Source organism: Oculina patagonica, chromosome 1 (genome assembly GCF_052425735.1).
Source record: "Oculina patagonica isolate OP01 chromosome 1, crgOcupat, whole genome shotgun sequence".
NCBI lineage: Eukaryota > Metazoa > Cnidaria > Anthozoa > Scleractinia > Oculinidae > Oculina > Oculina patagonica.
In genome coordinates this window covers 20,928,512-20,946,982 of record NC_135758.1, presented here as the reverse complement: position 1 = coordinate 20,946,982, position 18,471 = coordinate 20,928,512, and the positions used below count along the sequence as shown (strand labels likewise).

The window sequence follows — 18,471 nt, the reverse complement described above, 5'->3', positions numbered from 1 at the left end:
CTTGTCGGACTTTTCACGAAACATGATCTCGTACATGAATTATTCGCTGTACAGCTTCAGTATTTTAGATATAGGAGAGGTGGGAGTTCTTAAAGACGGAAAGGTAATGCAATTATGGGAAGTTATGATGGCTAAACATTTTATTGATTTTCAGATATAGCGACTTTGTGTTACAGGGCGCTTTCAAAAATGAAGCTCAATTTCTTTGTTTATTCACTGATCAAGTTTCGTTCCATCAGTTCATTTACATTTATATAATAGAGCGAGGCAGCAGGTAATATGAAAACAAATAAGTTTATTGGCCGGCAGTCAACAGATAAAACACAGTGCAGACCGATAATTCTGTATTTAACTCAGAAGCCTCTTGGGTAACAGATGAGATGATTCTGCTGGATTCCACCAACTTATTCAAATTTTTCCTCTCCGACGTGCAAAACAATTTCTCGAAATTTCAATTATTCATTTTTTTTTTCATGGGAAAGATAGAACCTACAAAATGGCTTCGCTTGCACTTTCGGATTTAGGACCGTTTTCCCATCGCTTTCGAGAGTGGTTTGTTTCGTACTTTACACTTCCGCGTAATAAACGTTTGTTTCTTGAGGAAGCGAAACTAAATTCAGCTTCCGTGCTATTCACATGCACTTAGAATTAAAGCTCCCTAGTGACTTGACTCGAGTTGTCTGAACTTAAATTAAACAATTGCGACACCACACGATAGACAATTTGAGTATTCGGATACTAGTAACGGTGAGTCAGTTGCTGTGAAGTGTTTTGACATCCTTTATTTTATTACAATAGGAACCCAAAATGCCGAGAATATGAAATATTCCAGTAATTTTCTTCTTGCTGCTGATTAAAAGCACCAATTCCCTTTTCGTTTTCGTTTTCGTTTCATTGCATTGTTTAAAAATTAAGTACAATAAAACGAGACGGGAAACCGTAGCACAACTTACACTCATTGGTAAGCAACCATGCATTACTCACGATTTTAATTAAATACATCCTGCACTCGCCATTTTGATATATACTGCAGCTGACCAAGTTCGCAACATAGAATAAAGCAGGGGCGGAAGACCTATAATCGCCTACGATTTTCGGATTAAAATGTGATGAAAAACTGGACATTTCTTTAGCTCAAACTTTCATGACAAGGACAAAGTTATGCCTGTTGTTTTCGGAGAGAGAAAAATGACGTTTTGGGTACGTAAAAAGACCAGCTACGATTTTCGAGAAGGCAACAGTGGCTCGTAAATTCGGTTAATGATATTTCGTTCCCTAAAATTTTCTGAAGTTTGAAAGTTCACCTAGCGTATCCGAAAAGATACGCTTTTCTTAGCGTTTAAAAATAAGGCTTTAAATCGTACAAAAATGACACCTATAACGTAAAAACGATGTTCCGACACCTATAGTAAAACTGTCTCGTTGGGTGCCCCTGATAAAGTTTCTATGATGGGTATTTATACCCACTCTTTGTGTCAGCTTGGACTGTGCAAGTTGATTTTTCTAAGCGTCTTGTTTTGTCAATTAATACTTATCCAGCGTGGATTAACGGATGCACTGTGGCCCCGAGATACTTATGGTAAGTATAAGATAGAGGCTAAATATTTTGCAGCAAGAGGCATTACGAATAAATGAGATGTTATCGTAACACCACGACCGATTACATGCATCAAAAGAAAACAGCAGTAAAACCCGGTAACTCGAACTCGGATAATTTGGATAATTCGAACACCCTCGCTAACTCGAACTTAGTCTCATTTCTCTTGGATTTGAACCCACTTTAAGTCATTCTTACTAGGTTAACTCGAACTCGGATAACTCGAGTTCCCCGCTAAGTCGAACTAAATTTCGTTTCCCTTGATCAAAATTTACCCACAAACTCGTATTTGGTTATTATTGGCCACGAATGCCCACTGAATTATGTTTTCAGCTCTTCTTGTCGTATAATGGTGTAGTTAAAAATCAGTTAACTGTCAATTATTAACATGGCAAATTGAATACCGTAAAATTCCGGTTATAAGCCCTAGGCTTATACAACTTCGTTAGGGTTTTTGGGTGGGCTTATAAGCGGAGGGGGCTTATATCTGGGGGTGGGGTGGGGGGGGGGGGCTTATAAGCGGAATGAAAAAAACGTTTCGAAACGCGCGCGAGCCACAGGAGTGTTGATGGAAATACGTTTTTAAGTTAAAAACGCATAATAAAGCAACATTTAGCCCTATTCAGTACTGTCATCTGGTAGAGGGGGGCTTATATCCGGGGGGGCTTATTATCGGATGTATTTTTTGTTTCCAAGGTGATGGGCCTATAACCAGGGGGGCTTATAACCGGAATTTTACGGTATTCAATTAACCTTGATAACTCGAAACCCAACCCACTCGAACTGTGTTTGTTTCCCTACATTTTTCCAGTTAACAGGGTTCTACTGAAATTTTAAATCATAATGAGCGGCTTGCAATGATAAATCGATGAAGTTGAAGTTTCCAAATCGTTTTGGAAAAAAATGTTTTGCAAGGTGGATGTTTCCAAGCTCGCCTGCGGATTACACAATCTGATACACAAAACCATTTGAGTTTGCGCGTCCAAGTTTACACATGACCGTGGTTTTATTTCATCGGCGATGATCGATTGCTAATGCTATAGTATGACCGGCTGAAAGCAAGCAAGCAATCACTACTACTTACTTAGTAAGTTACTTAGAATAGGAACATTGATTATGCACTATCTTTTAAAAGACTTACAAATCCAGTGATTCATCCAACCTCGGTCGCTGGATTGCCAAGCGGGCCGGGGGTCCGATTTGTTTAATAACGAGTTTCATTACTGCTAAAATTATTGCTCTCAGTTCAAAAATCTTTATGAATAAGACCATGCGACCATGAGATGCACGTCGCGAACCCTGTCCAATAAGAGCATGTCCAGTTAATTAACGCGTAAGCTATCCTCTTTGGGCTAACATCGGGCTGCATGACCTATCGGATTCGAGAATTTTGTAATATCTTAGATTAGACGAGTTATTTTAAAATGATAAATAGCTTTTTGCGGTTTTCAGTGAAATGCGAACTTTGCAATTCAATCCTTAACCAACGGTTTACGCTTTTTGCTGCCGTCAATCATCTTAGCGGACCTCTCGGGAAACAGAAGTTCACTTCAACCGGGTCAAAAGGTCAAATATGTCAGTTGTGATTGGTAGATTTCGATCCATTTTGTTTGTTTCTATTTTCATGGTTTGTTGGCTGTCGCCATAATTATGATTGACGGCAGCGAAAAACGCAATCGTTAGTTGTATTTTGAATTTCAGAGTTCGCATTTCTCTGAAAACCGCAATAAGGTCAATTTGATCAATTCTGTTTGGAACTTTTCATTTATCAACCTTCACTGATTATTTATAACTTTAATTTTCTGTTTCAGAATACAAATCGTTCCTGCATACAGAGGGTCACGATTGTTTGAAACGCGTTTACGGTTTTCATAAGGAGTTTCCCATTTTCATCTATGATACCTCTTTTACACCAGAGCAAGAAAGAGAAGTTCTACTCGATATTTACACATCCACAAATGGTCAACAATGGTACGAAAGGGACGGATGGAATAGTTCAACATCTCACTGTTCCTGGTATGGTATCACTTGTCACAACAACTCGTACATCAAAACTATTGTGTTGGCTTACAATAACTTGGATGGCTCTCTTCCTTCAAATCTGTGGAAGATCCGTAACTTGATGTCCTTATGTACTCCTGGTAACCCAAGACTCCAAGGACGGATTGGCGACTTTTTGTTTGGAAACATGAGCAAACTTTTGACCGTCGATTTCAATGGAGCTTCTATTGCTGGAGATATTCCTAACGAAATCGTACAGCTTAGAAATCTGCAGAATTTCCTAGGGAACAACATGGACGGCGAAGGCTTCACTGGCCGTTTACCAGAAGACATAGGAAATATGACAGAGCTAAGATTTCTTTCCCTTGCAGGAAATAACCTTAGTGGACAAATACCAAGAAGCATTTCAAGATTGAAAAAACTTTGGTATTTGGACCTACGAAACACACCTGGTATGATGCATGGCTACCTAAACGACTTGTTCGCAATTCCCTCATTATCTCAGTTGTATGTTTCTGGGGTAAACTTTATCGGCGAGATGCCTCCTATGCTGCCAAAAAAAATCGGATACCTTGTTCTGCCTGGAAACAACATTTCGGGCAAATTTCCACAAATATCTCCGAATACTACCCGTGTCAGGATATTAAATCTTGCCAACAATCAACTGACCGGTGATATCCCGGGCGAATTGCTTCTTTTACCAGGCATGCAAATGATCGATTTTTCACAAAACAAGTTTTCTTCAATTAACAGAGGGAAACCGTGGCCAAAGAATGCAAATGCAACTGTTAAATCGTTAGTTTCCCTAGCTGAAAATAGAAATTTGAAGATCAATTTCACAAGCTTCATGGAGCTCTTCTCAGGTTCATATCCATCAATTTTAAATCTAAGCTACTGTGACATAAAGGGCCCTATTCCTCCGAACGTGTTTTACTTTCGACAACTAACTACTTGCGATCTAAGTGGTAACAATTTTTATGGCCCTTTGCCTGTTCTCTTTGAAGATTTCTCTGTGCTATCTTATCTTGACGTTTCAGAAAATAATCTGTCTGGTAGTCTTCCAGCAGGAATTCAAAATATGATCTCCCTAAATTTTTTGGATATTACTGGAAATCCTTCCATGCGAAAAGGAACTAGAGCGTCGTCCAACGTTTTTCGTCCTGACTTCTTAAGAATGGTTAGGCCACCAGGATCAAAGAACTTTACTTGTCCTGAAGGAAGGCTAACATTCAACAATGGCCGCATTCGCTTGGATCCAGCATTTTATGAATACAGACATTGCGTCTGTAATGCAGACTTCTACGGAGAGAAAGGACTGTGCAAACCATGCATGGATGGCGGCACTTGCCCTCAGTTTACCTTCACTGAATCCGACGATCTCCAGCCAAATATCATGACCTTGCGCAGTGGCTACTGGCCGTCACCTAATCCTAACAATGTCACCCATCTTGTCAAGTGTCCAGTATCATCTGCATGCAATCCATCAGACTCCTGCACCTGTCGCCTCGACACAACACCAAACATAAACTTATCACATTATAGGCCTTTGGTGTCAACTCTGATCACAACATGCAATCAGTCCTGCATCTGTCACCCAGGAAACACAGACAGGTTTTGCTCTCGTTGTGAAGACGGATTTTACAAAATTGGTGGACTTTGTTTTAAATGTTCCAAAGGCGATCAAACCTACTACTACGTGTTTATTCCTGCCTTTGCTGTGTCTTTTCTTGCTTTGCTCTGGTCATATTTTTATTTCAAGCTGAAACCTTTTAAATGGTTTGCTGTTACCGCGGTTCATTTTCTCTTAATGTTAACCTTCATGATGTTGGAATTCCTACCTGCTTGGATGTTCAAATTAAACCTGGTGGTTTTTGTGTTATGTATGACGAGTAGAGGAAAAGCTGCTCGGTCTCTCGTCAGTATCGCTGTGTTTTATATTCAAACCATGGATTTCATGGTATCCAGTGCCAACGTTTGGCCTCAACAAGTCGTAGCAGCTCAAAAGTACTTGAGCAGCTACTGGAATCTGTATTTCCCTTCGCTTTCTTGCGATTTACCGACTTTTTTCACTCCCGTTGGTAGGTTTACGTTTTTAATTCTTCTTCCAGTTGCGTGCATGGCAACAATTGGTCTGTATTTTCTCATCTTGCTGACTTACGACAGGTTTCGTCCACACGAGCGACGCATGGAAAGCGTTCGTTTCAAATGTCGCCAAAGTGCCTTCTTTTGTCTCAGCTTCAGTTACTTTCCCATTGTCAAGCAAACTCTATCCGTTCTTCGCCCGTGCCAAAATGACCGTGATATTCTTTACATGCCTAACTCCCCCTGGATAGAATGCAACTCTCACACTTACAACACACTAACAGCACTTGGTGCCGTATCTGTTGTGTTCTATGTGATCGGGTTTCCCTTGCTTCTCGTTTCTCTCATGTTTGTTTTCTTTCGAAAGCGAAACAAAATGAGTCCTGACGACCGCCAGAAACTTGATGCTTGGCTTGGCCCGGTCTATCTTCCTTACAAACCAAAGTATCAGCGCTACTTTGAGATTTTCATGCTTCTTCGCCGCCTGATTCTCGCCATGGCGTTGTCTATGATTCCTTCTTCCTCCACTTTGCAAACCTTTATGGTTTGGCTGATACTCATGTTTTCAGCTATGATTCACTTGAGGCTACAGCCTTATAAGGAACGGCCCAATAAACGACCCTCCCAGGAGAATTTTTTGGAGCCGGTGGTATTGTTCGTGTTGGCTATGTCTTTCATGCTGTTAAGGTTTCTGGACTGTTCGTTCACCAGCACATTTGTGTGGTTTGTGATGATTGTCAATACATGTGTTCTGGTCGTTCTAGTGGGAACTATTTTCTATCTTCTTGTGTCCACTGGTAACGGTCGCGTCAATGGTACCTTGGATGAAAACGAAAATGGTGAATGCGATGCGAGTGGAATGGAAGATGAAAGCAGCAATGATGACGATAGAAGCCATCTCCTGCCAGTTGACGTACCCATGGATGATACCGCTTGAAGCATTAGCCTCAAAACTGTTTTTCTTATTCGTTGTTAAACTTTACATAACTGAACAGGGACTTCATATTTCCAAAATGATATAAAGGTTAAATAACTTACCGTGTTTACAGCTATTTCAATTAACGTTGTCGGGTCAAAGCTTAAAACTAAAAGGCAAGACCATATGACGTTCTGGGTATTCACTACAAATTTACATATAAGCTTCATTAAATGTACAAATTCGTATTTCGCACGTGAAGAATTCACGAGTTTGTTTTTCCTCTCAGGAGGCCTTTTTGTAGCTTAACTTTCACTCTCACTTGGCTCTGAGTTTGAAAATTCTTCTTAAATTCAGTGTGGTTAAAAGCACCTTGTTTTACATGTCTGAAAAGAAAGAAAACGGGCAAATCCGCGTTTGTCATGTCACTATATATTTTAGTATTCAACACGTGCAGTTGCTCTCTTCTCCTACCCTTACTACCTTTCAGTCTTGTCTTTAAGCTTTGATCCGGACAACGTTATCTGAAATAGCTGTATGTTCGTTATTTGTTATGGAACAAGGCTTAACGTATTAAGCTTTTATGCTGTTCTGACTAAAGTTTTCAAGTTTGGCTCGGATTCCTAAAAGTTTTCAAGCATCATGTAACGCAATATAGTAAATATTTCATTTCAGTGAATTTCAGGATCACTAGTGCCTGTATTATATAATTGCAGTTTTGAGCAAATGACGGGTGATTTCTGTCTCACCCTGTCTGTCGGAAATGCTCAAAAGGCCTAGAGCATTACACTCCTGCCCTGGGAGTTGTAAATTTGACTAGAAGATGAAGAACATGTTAACGTTAGATAAATATGTTAACACACATTTTTGTGTAAAATTCATTGTTGATCTAAAATTAATAGATGCAGGGCCGTTATGGCCATGACTTTTTGAGTTTGTAGAAATTTGTTCAAAGCCAGTCGCTTCAACTTGATGAGAAATAATTTGCAAAAAAAGATGTTTGAACGATATTTGGCAAAGGGGACAAAAAAGTAATTATACTCTTTGGTTTTTTGGTGTTTTCCATAATCCTATATGGCTTCGTAACAAAAAACCTTTTGTTCTTATTGTATTATTGGGCCAGGGAAACTCTAATAAGTGCATTCAAGCACCTTATCATGAGTTTCCTTTTTGCGTACAACACTTTATTCCACAACATAAAACTCTACTGTATCTTTTAAAGCATTTTACTGATTGCCAATTAGGAGTAAGCAAGTTAATTGTTCTAGTTTTTATAAGAGCTGAAGAAAGTTCTACACATTTAGAATCTTGTTTAGTGACTGTGTGCCAGGGATTCTGCCTTAGGAGGTTTTAATGCAACGGTTCGTAATAGACTCATTAAGTATATATCTTTACTTTTAGAATGAAAACAACAAGAACTGGCTCATGTAAATGATTTCACTTGGCTTGCTTATTCAACTCTGAATTAAACGTAGTTTGCATGAAGAAAGGATTGTCCTTTAGCCAATTAACTCGTATTTAACTTGCAAAAAAAACTTATAGACTAAACTTGCGGCTTGTTGTTTCCGTTTTATTTTTCTCTTCTCCAAAAATAAGTCGTATTTGTAATGTATGCTCAAACTTAAGTCAGAATGTATTTTTAGCCATTGTAAATATTGTAGAAAATTAATAGAGAAATAAAATTATTATGTTTTTATTTAAACAATTATTATTACTATTATTATTATTATTATTAATATTATTATTATTATTATTATTATTATTATTATTATTATTATTATTATTATTATTATTATTATTATTATTATTATTATTACAAGTGAAACCGGTAAAAACAATATATAATTATATATTCCATAGAAAACAGGAAAATGTGAAAAGGTTAAAAAAGTAGATTAGTGTGTATCAATCTGCAGCTTACTTTTATAAGTCGCCTTGTGTGACATTCGACAAACTATGTCGCTGCAACAGAATTTTGTCGCTGCGATGTGTCGCACAAATTCAAACTGGTTTGCATTTGTGCGACACGTCGCAGCGACAAAATGAGCAATGGCAGCAGCGCGTGTACACGTCTGCGACGAATTGCTGCGACAAGTTGCTGCAACAAAATATGAATTACCGTATTTATTCGATTTAGCGCCCAACCTCGAATAAGCGCCCACCTCGAATAAGCGCCCACCCTGAAGGTAGAAAAAGTTAATAAGTGCCCAGCCTCGAATAACCGCCCACCCCCACCCCTCTAAATTGAGGGCACAAGAGGAATTTTGATTATTGTTGAAGTTGAGATTAAAATTGACTAACTACTATTTAATGACTATCCCGAAAACCGAGTTTTTTCGCTTTTTTACTGAAACTTTTAATGAATATTTAATTTCAGCTTTCGTTCACCTTCACATTTATTTATTATAATTGTTGTTTTCTTGCAAAATAAACGTGTTTCTTGCTTAAAATGGTGAAAATTTAATAAGCGCCCAGCCTCGAATAAGCGCCCACCCTCAAGGTCCAAAAATTTAATAAGCGCCCAGGACGGTAAATCGAATAAATACGGCAACTAATGAGTGCGCGTCATGTATTTTCGCCATATTGAATATGGAAAACTAGTTTGCATTACCACTCTTCCAAATTCGCTGTTTGTGCACCAAACAAACACCTTGTTGCAGCGACTTAGTTGTAAGCAGTACAGACGGAGCGACTTGTCGCCGCGACCTGTCACTGCGACTTGTCGCATAGTTTGTCCCGACCTTTACACTATTGAAGACACTTTAGCCTGTGCTAGAGTAAATTTATGATCTGCGATAATAATTTCATAACTTCTCTGTAATTTCATTATTTATATTGAAACAAAAGAGCAATTGTAGAATATCCCGCCATTATTCGTCTGGTCCCGTGGTCCACAGTCCACAGTGAAATTTTGTTGTTAAGTTATATTTCACTCATAACGCAGTCCGCAGTCATACAGTTCATTGATCAAAATTGGATTTTATTATATAAACGTCAGAGAAATACCAGGAAATCTTTCGCACGAAAAAATCATATCTTCACACGTGAAAATAACATGTTATTTTCACATGTGAAGATATCGATTTCGGAACATTTTCTGGCAAGTTTGCCCTGTTGCAATGCTTAATGAGCCAAAGAAAATCGATATTAAGTTGAAACATCCTCGGATCTTCCTCGGCAATCTTCGGATATCTTCGGGAATTTTCGGAAAAGTTCGGAAAATGTTCGGAAACATTCGTACAACCTTCGGGCAACATTTTGAAAATCTTCGGAAATCTTCGGAAAATGGTCGGAAATCTTCGGAAAATCGTCAAAAACATCGTAATTAGTAGGTTTATATAATAAACAGAATATTACATGGTTGCTTGGAGATATGAAATTTATCTTCTCGTGTTCAAATCAATATCCTACTCATTCGCTGCGCTCACTCGTGAGATATCGATTTGAACACTCGAAGATAAATTTCATATCTCTGCGCAACCATGTAATATCCTCTATTAACTGTACGCCTGCCACCGCGGTCCACAGTCCCGTAGTGTTTTATTTGAAAATAATACAAAGTCTGCTAATCGCCTGCCACCTGGGCCCATAGTCCCGTAGTCAATTCTAAGAAATGCTAGTAAATAGTATAATCGCCAGCCACCCCGGTCCGCAGTCCCGTAGTGGATTTAAGAACAGTAGATATCCTGAACACAATATAAAGGCTAACCGCAAGCAACCTACTCACAGTCCATAGTGTACCCAGAATTCTACATGTTAACAATATATAGTGTTGCCCTTACAAATATAGATAGCTAACCATGAACAGGCTAACCAAAGTGCATATTAGGCTAACCGAAATGAATAAGTAGGCCTCTCTAAACACAAAACATTCTGTCCCATGTGTTCACTATGGGACTGCAGACCACGGTGGCAGACAGGAAATGCGTGACTACGGACAGCGGTGGCAGGCAATCTAAACACCAAACTTTTTGTGTCGGACCGTGGACTGCGGTGTCATTAAAATCAGTTCCGCATGAAGTTTTAATATTTGTATGGTTACTGCGGACTGCGGTGGCAGTCATTTCAGTTATGCAAAAAAAGTGCCGGGGTATTCTACAATCATGCCAAAACAAAATAGTTTTCTCATGAACCCAGAATGGTTTCAAAACTTACATGTAATAAAGTGTCAGTATTCACATGTAGCCTTATTGGGTTCTGGGATGTTCATATTACATAAATAGCTATAAATGTCACTAAAGTATATTCAGGTTTAAACTGGCAACATGTGGGAAATATCAATCATGTGACAATTTTATTACATTAACACAATGTGTATTTTTGAGTTCATTTTGACTAAGAGGAATGTCATTGCACTCTTCAAGTCACCTGTAAATATAAACAAAACAAACAAAAACTGTTTATTTCGATGAAATTGCTATTTTTCCAGCATGCAGACTGTATATTAAATGGCCTTTTTCAGTGACGGTGTGAAAAAAAACCTGACTGCTTTCATGTTGGGCTAGTGAATTCAATAATTTTTTCCACTTGCTACTGTAGATAGCCAAATGACATTTATGGATTTTTATTTTTTGTTGTTGATCTTTCCAGAGAAACATGGGACTTTGGGTAAGCATATAATGGTTTCACCTTGCACAGTCTACCAGGGTCAGGCTGGGAAGAAATTAATTTTCTTTGCACCCTTCCTTTCATTAATCATAATTTTGCAGAAAAAAATGTCAGTCTTCATTTGAATTTTTTACATTGCTAGCTGTAGTTTAAAATGCTACTGAAGGCCATCCAACAACTGAAAATACATGCCTTAAAAAATGTCAAACAGCTTTTTTATAACGTAGGCAAGTGTCTGGTCAAAAAAAAGATCTTTTAAAAATGTCTCAGGTAGTGAATGTGTGTAGAGAGGAGGATGGGAATTGCTGAGATTGGCTGAAGAGATCAATAACTGCCTGAACTTGTTATAATCCATAGTTTAACTCACCAGTAATTCAGAAAGTCCTCAGTTCTGAATTCTGTAAATCCTGTTTACAAATTAGACATTCTAATAATCCCACAAATTACCTGTATACAACAAAATGCAAAAGAAACGTCAATCTATGTCTGGCAATACAATACACATCATAGAAAGATAGAAATTTAAACTTCAGAAATGGTCTCATTTAAAGAATTGGCATAACTACAGAATACAGGGCCACTATTGAAGAAGGAAAAATCTGGTGGCTCGTTTGGCTCGGTAGTCACTGCCGAGCCAAACGAGCCACTAAATCTTTACACCGAATACTTCCACTGCCGAGCCAAACGAGCCAAACGAGCCACTAAATCTACACACAGGAGACTTTGACTGCCGAGCCAAACGAGCCAAACGAGCCACTAAATCTACACACCGAAGACTTAGCGCACAATGCAATAACGCACAATACAATAATTTCTCGTTCTTTCATCCACTACCGAGCCAAACGAGCCACAAAATACACTGTCTTCAAAAGTGGCCCTGCATTCTGTAGTTGCTATTTCTTTGCGGCCGGAAATGACCACATGGTCAATATTTTGACAAACATTTCCTCACGTATAAATAATAAAAGGATGCGATTCTTATTAAATTGAAGTAGCTTAACATTCAGATGACAAATACAAATAACAATTACATGCCTCGACGAACTGAGTGACATTACTATGACACATCGCCTCAAAATCTACAAGATCTATTTTTTTTTTTTATCGTCGAGCTCGGCTTTAATTCCAGTGAGCTAAGACCAGCTAAGTTTTAGTACGATTCCATCTTTAGCACTTTTATAAATCTTCACATAAACGCCGAAGACATAAGCTTAAGCTAGTCTTCAAAATGAAATTATAGTACAATGAGAAACGCTTACCTCAAGTGACCAGTCTCTGTTAGAAATGTTTGTGCGAAAAGCTTCCACCGTTTCTCCTCATTCCATATTATTCTCCAGTAATAATCGGGGGCAACCTAATCGGGAATACAAATAAAGGATATCGAATACCCTTTGTTTCGGGACTCGTGATCGCGTCAAGAAGAAAGAACATTGACAAAACTATCCTATAGAACTACTCCCAAATAAAATTGCAAAATCTTTCCACAAGATCGATCGACGCCAGTTTGAAAATGCGCCCGCAATACGGACCGCGGGGAATCCGCAAGCAGGGGGGGGGGGGGGGGCACAGTTGAAACTCTCCCCAAGCGCCACTCCTTTGTCTGAAAGAAATTACGTTCAACCTCGCCCAAAGCAACTACAATGAAAAGAAACTGATAACGCTATAATAAAGAGCATACACTCAAGCCTTTGGCAAAATTTTATTTTATTTCAAATGCAAATGGTCGTTGAGTAGGAAGCCAACAAACTTTTCAATTGTATTTTTACTGCCGTACTTTTTCACGAAAAAGTAATAATGGCCATTTTTAAAAACACTATTTAAAAAACTACAACTTCGCTCAAAAAGATCCTAAGAGAGAGGTTCTAGTAAAGTTTTCAAGCCAATTTAAAAATGTGATCCGTTCTGGTCACGTGGACGATGACGTCATAACAATGGAATTAATTAAAAACTACTTCACATATAAGTATCTACCAACATGTAATTTCTTGTTACCTCGCATTTAATGCAACGCCAGATACGTACTTGTACCCAGACTCCCATTTTTGAAAATTGTGCATAGCTACCTTAATTTTGATATTTTGTTCGGTACCTGGGCAGTCCGAAATGCCTCACACCAATGTGCTTCAAACTGCAATGACTGCTTTTTTAGTAATAAACTATTTTCGTCACAGTGAGCAAAAACGAACTTCTGAGCAAAGTCACGTGACTAATGACGTCATCTACCTACGACTTATACAATAAGTACTTTATGGTAAGAGTTATTTCTATACGACGTACTACTCCTGCTGACTTCAAACTGACCAAGTTATTTGGCATTAACGATTTTTCAGTTGCAAAGTATTTTGGGAAGGTTTTTATTATAATTATATATTGTTTTTATAATTATTACTCGTATTGTTATCTTTTATTGTTTTATTGCGATCGATGTTCTACATATTGAAGAAAATATGAGTAAGAAAAACATTGTGACAGTGATATAGCAACTCTTAGGAAGATTTAGTACAGAACATGGGTTATGAATGTAGCTTTTCTAAATTAGGACAAAAAAGTGCATCGATTTTCTTTTCATTGACGGCATTTACATGGTTTTGTTGCCCGTAAAGCCGGTACGAAGGGCTCCTTTACAACGCTTTAAAGAGTTTTACATCAACAGTAAAGTACAAGTTTACGCTCCTTTTAAATCTGGTAAAGTTGCCCAAATTTGGTCCCTTATTGGTACTTACGAGCTACCGTAAATATGCGTTAAGTTCAATTTTACGTCTCATTAAAGATGCGTAAAGTCCTGTAAAGCGGCAGCTTTAAAGGCATTTTACAGAACTGTAAAGTTGCCTTTTCGTGCTGTGTATATAAAATAGAGGCGTGTTTAAAACACGAAATGGCGAAATGACGAAATGGCGAAATGGCGAAATGATACTGAAGATAAAAGCCAAAGTTATACGATATTACCGTTCTAATGGAATCTTCATATGTTGCTGAATTTATTCTTGTAGATAAGTCCCGAAAAATAAAAGAAACTGCAATCACAAATTCTCCGTCACAGCATACTAACTATGGTCACAAAAACCCGTCACAAACCTATGGGTAATTTGGATTCCAGTCTCTCTGTTAACAGGGCGCTGTTTGATACGCCTAGGACATTCTTGATTGTAATGTCGGCGTTTCGTTTCAACATCAGAAGAAAATGATTTGCTTATCTCGTATTTACCACCTAGCAGCGGCTATGAAGTTAGGCTTTGAGCTCCAACATTCACATGAACTAAATGGATTATCAAAACCGAACCTACTTCGCGATGAAGTTTATACACAATACAAGTGGCAAACGTACTTTGCACAGAAACGGAGTGACGTTCGATGTCTATATCAGTTCTTAAATACAAGGCAAGCTTTGTAGTGCAAAACAGATACTGATAGGCAACTTGGCAAGTACTAAATGAAAAAAAGATATCCTGGTAATATCAGTAATTAATACGTTCAATTTGGCGTTATATTCCTGGGCCAGAACATTGAAATATTCCCTTGAAATAATTCAGTCTAGACATGTCAACAGAACTGCCTTGCAGTTCAAAGGGAAACCAAACTATATTATTTACGTGAATTTATCTTATTATTTCGTCATTTTCCCATTTCACCATTTCGCCATTTCGCCGTTTCGCCATTTCGTGTTTTAAACACGCCCATAAAATAGCGTCGGATGAAATAAGTTTGCCCTCATGAAATTAGAGCACAATTCCAGCAACCTTGTTTACCAGTAATATCGATTAGCATTATATGCATAGCATAGTTTCCTTGTTCCTTGATATCCTTTAAGAAACTTTGTTAGACTAGTAACGCACTTGCTAAGCTGGTTCAGAGAATGTAATGGCAAATTGTAGTGCTGTCAAATTAAAATCATGAATGTCTTTATTCTCTCATCTGTCAGCTTGGTAATGTATTGAAATTGTAAGGAGAAACTTGATGTTGATCGCACTTTCATTCGTAGTTGCCACAAATACTGTTATAAACAATTACAAACGATATTTCAAAGCAGATCGGAAAAGTACGAGTAAAAATAAATAGTTGATCGGCAAAAAAACCGAAGAGAAGAGATAGAAGTTCGTAAATACGGAAATGTACTTCAATTATGACAAAGCAGTTGATAGCTTAATATTTTATTGATTCTAAGTAGAAGTTAAGGTTTAGCAAACCCCGTGTAACAGGGAGCTTTAAAAAATGAAGCTAGATTCCCTTTGTTAGCAAAGATTCTTCGGACTTCTACTGAAAGGTTTTGCACACCTCTATTGGCCGTCTTCGTTGGTTCTTTATTCACTGATTACAGTTTCGTTCCATCATTTCATTAACATTAATATAATAGAGCGAGGCAGAAAGTAAACACCGAATTCGTAAGTCATTGTCTTCTTGGGAGACAGATGAGATGATTCTGACTTTCCCCAGATTGCCTTAATTGGTTGGCTCAGAGCGCGGATCGTCTCATTGCTTCCTTCCCTCCGCTGTGAAAAATTATTTCATTTATTCATTTTTTTAATTGGAAAGATAGAGCCTTCCAAATAGCGTGACGTACACTTTTGGATTTAGGACTGTTTTCCCATGCATTGCTTTCGAGGGTCGTTAGTTTCGAAACTTTACGCTTCAGCGTTATAAACTGATTTGTTTCTTGAGGAAGCGAAACTAAAGTTAGCTCACGTGCTGATCACATGCGCATGGAATTAAAGCTCCTCGTGACTTGACTCGATTTGTCTGGTCTAAAATTAAACCATTGCGACACCACACGACAGGCAATTTGAATTTTAGGATACGAGCAACAGTGCGTCAGTTGCTGTCACGTGATCTTGACATCCATTATTTTGACTGTCATAAAAAAAAATATTTCCATTCCTCTGTTTTCACTCGGTGAACAAAAAGTACAATAGAGTAGAATGTGCTACATTAGAAACTCCAAAATGTCGAGATTATGAAGTACTTCAGTCATTTCCTACCCATGTCTGAATTAAACCACTTGAGATCTGTATCAAAACGTGTCATAGCACAAAGTATTTTGTTACGAAACAAATAACCTACCCTTTACAGCAGATAAACGTTAGAAAATTGCATATTTTTTCATATGCTTAATTTGATCTTAAATGGGTTAGGACTTGGAACACGGAACAAAAATTATTTCTGACCCGTAACTTCAAAGTTGACCGCGGAAGGTCAAATATTTGCATATTTAACCGAATTCGAAAAGATCTCACGTCGCTTTTATTCATTCGCCCGGAGAAATTTTTACAGGGATTTATACACCATTCTTCTAACATTCAACCACCAGAAGCTTAAACGATTTGAAGGTTTCGCACATGGTGAAAATTAATTTTATTTACCAAGTACTTTTACGGCAGTGAATTGTATGCCTTCGGAAAAAAATTATTTTGTCTACAAAGAACAACGCAATATTTCCCAAAATCATTTCAGTAGATGTTTAGAGATTGCTAACTATGGCTTGAGTGTTTAAAAGACGGTAGAGTGATTTGTTTTTGCACGCGAGGCTCTCAAACTCGTGCAAAAATCATAAATAATTTAGCGCCTCAAATGACGATTTTAACGGATTTTTGTTATTTGCATTTTTCTTTAAAATAAAAGGATATTCAATCGAAAGAACTATACAGTGGTTTAAGTTATACCCTAGCCTATCTAACATAAAAGTATGAAAGAAATCGAAGTTCCATCCTCTTGCCGGGAAATCGAGAAATTGTCTGATTCTTAGAGACCGGCATTCTTAAGAACAACTGTCTACCGATAGATTTTATGTTAAACTATTTAAACTATATTTAACTCGCAAGTGAAAAACTTTGACTAGCAACCGAACTAATGTTAAAATGTTTCTTAATGATTGTGTGATCCATAAGTAACCAGGGAAAGATAACTCAAAATAATTATGTATATGTTATAAGGCAGCTCAAACACATATAGCAATGTTGTAAAACTAAGAAAGTGCGTAAATTGTAAGTCAAGAAAGTTGAAGAAGATCTATATCTACTTCCATCTTCACGAGAGTCGCTTGCTGAACGACAACGGGAGTACCATCTCCGTGCTTATCCCCGTCGGCCTGCCGTCAGCCAAACCTCCAGTAGCAGCAAAAGTCCTTTCACATAGTACCCGCACCTTGACAGACCGACAGACAGAAAGAAATATAGTATTCATTCATTGTACAAGAAGTGCGCATGCTCCGACGTAGCCTTTTCTTTACTCTGTTGAGCGAGATTAAAAAAAGAAGCTCTTTTTCGCTTCTTGTTCGATAGACTAGGAAAAGAAGGGGAACTATTAAGAATTGCTCGTAGCCTGTAGTCAGGTCGGTTAGCGTAATAACCGTTACCGGCGTGATAAAAGTACCATTTTTTGCATGTGGCCTCCTTTCTCTACCTTATTTAAGTTTATCCGTGGCTCCATCCGAATTTTTTTATTTTTTCTTGAAATTTAAACAAGAACGTTTTTAACTCATTTGCATATATTTATAAAAGCTGTTCCGCAATGTCCTTTCGTAAGTGATCGATTAGATTTTGTGATAAAGCCCCAATTTTTGCATGCAGCCTCTTTTCGATAGTTGTTTTAAGGTGGCTCCATAGGGTTTCTTGACCGCGCGAAGAATGGGTACGAGCTTGAAATGCCGGCAAATCAAAACAAACATGGCGGCTTCACGCGAGCGTGAAATTTTCGCGAGAAAACGCGAGACTTGCTACCTGCCAATGAAACAACACCCGTGCTTTCCTGTGTTGAGTTTACAACACCCTAAAAAGGTGTTTACAACCTCTGCGGTGCTTCTGGTTGCTTTTGTAAAGTTCGTACGATCGAAAGCAAAGGAGAAAATAAAGAATAGTCTCCGCGATTGTGAGATACTTCGAGCAGAATTTCAGAGATTCTGCTTCATAAAGGATTAAGGTATGTCTCTAACTAACCTTTGGGTTAACAGATATTCGCACAAAAACGACAACAACGGGGAACGCTCGTCTTTACACATCAACTCGTATGGTTCGAAAGTTCGCGCATGCTCAAATAGCGATCTTGGACAATTTCTATTCTGATGACGTAATTGTTATTCGGGCGAAAATAGAAATTTTCCCCTGGTATTTACTAGAGTTTCCTTCGGTGAAATTCCTTAAAATTTGGCATTGATGTGATACCTTTTTAACTGCCCTTTTTGCGTTTTTTTAAAAAAAAATTGTAAGCCAGTTTTTTTGCTTAGTCAAAAAAACACAAAATAACCAAAAACGCAAAAACGACCTGGACAACCCCTACT

The 18,471-nt window shown here is 38.0% G+C and overlaps 1 protein-coding gene and 1 long non-coding RNA gene across 2 annotated transcripts; one reads left to right on the top strand and one right to left on the bottom strand.

Moving 5' to 3' along the window:
* The first annotated feature begins 1,441 nt into the window (after window positions 1–1,441).
* Window positions 1,442–8,584, top strand: LOC144661393 (uncharacterized). The gene is made up of 2 exons (XM_078522142.1): window positions 1,442–1,579; window positions 3,409–8,584. Exons 1-2 carry the CDS (start codon window positions 1,447–1,449, stop codon window positions 6,615–6,617), a joined length of 3,342 nt encoding a protein of 1,113 aa, XP_078378268.1. The 5' UTR covers window positions 1,442–1,446; the 3' UTR covers window positions 6,618–8,584.
* A 2,287-nt stretch (window positions 8,585–10,871) lies between these two features.
* Window positions 10,872–12,673, bottom strand: LOC144661602 (uncharacterized). The gene is made up of 3 exons (XR_013572316.1): window positions 12,464–12,673; window positions 11,572–11,651; window positions 10,872–10,964 (listed from the first exon to the last, which is right to left on the bottom strand). It is a non-coding gene; the product is annotated as an uncharacterized LOC144661602 (long non-coding RNA).
* Window positions 12,674–18,471: the final 5,798 nt, after the last annotated feature.

Bases quoted from the DNA above. Each gene is read 5' to 3' on its own strand.
- LOC144661393 (XM_078522142.1), top strand. From the start codon at position 1,447: ATGATGGGTATTTATACCCACTCTTTGTGTCAGCTTGGACTGTGCAAG. The intron at 1,580-3,408 runs GTAAGTATAAGA...TTTCTGTTTCAG, and splicing joins GTGGCCCCGAGATACTTATG to AATACAAATCGTTCCTGCAT.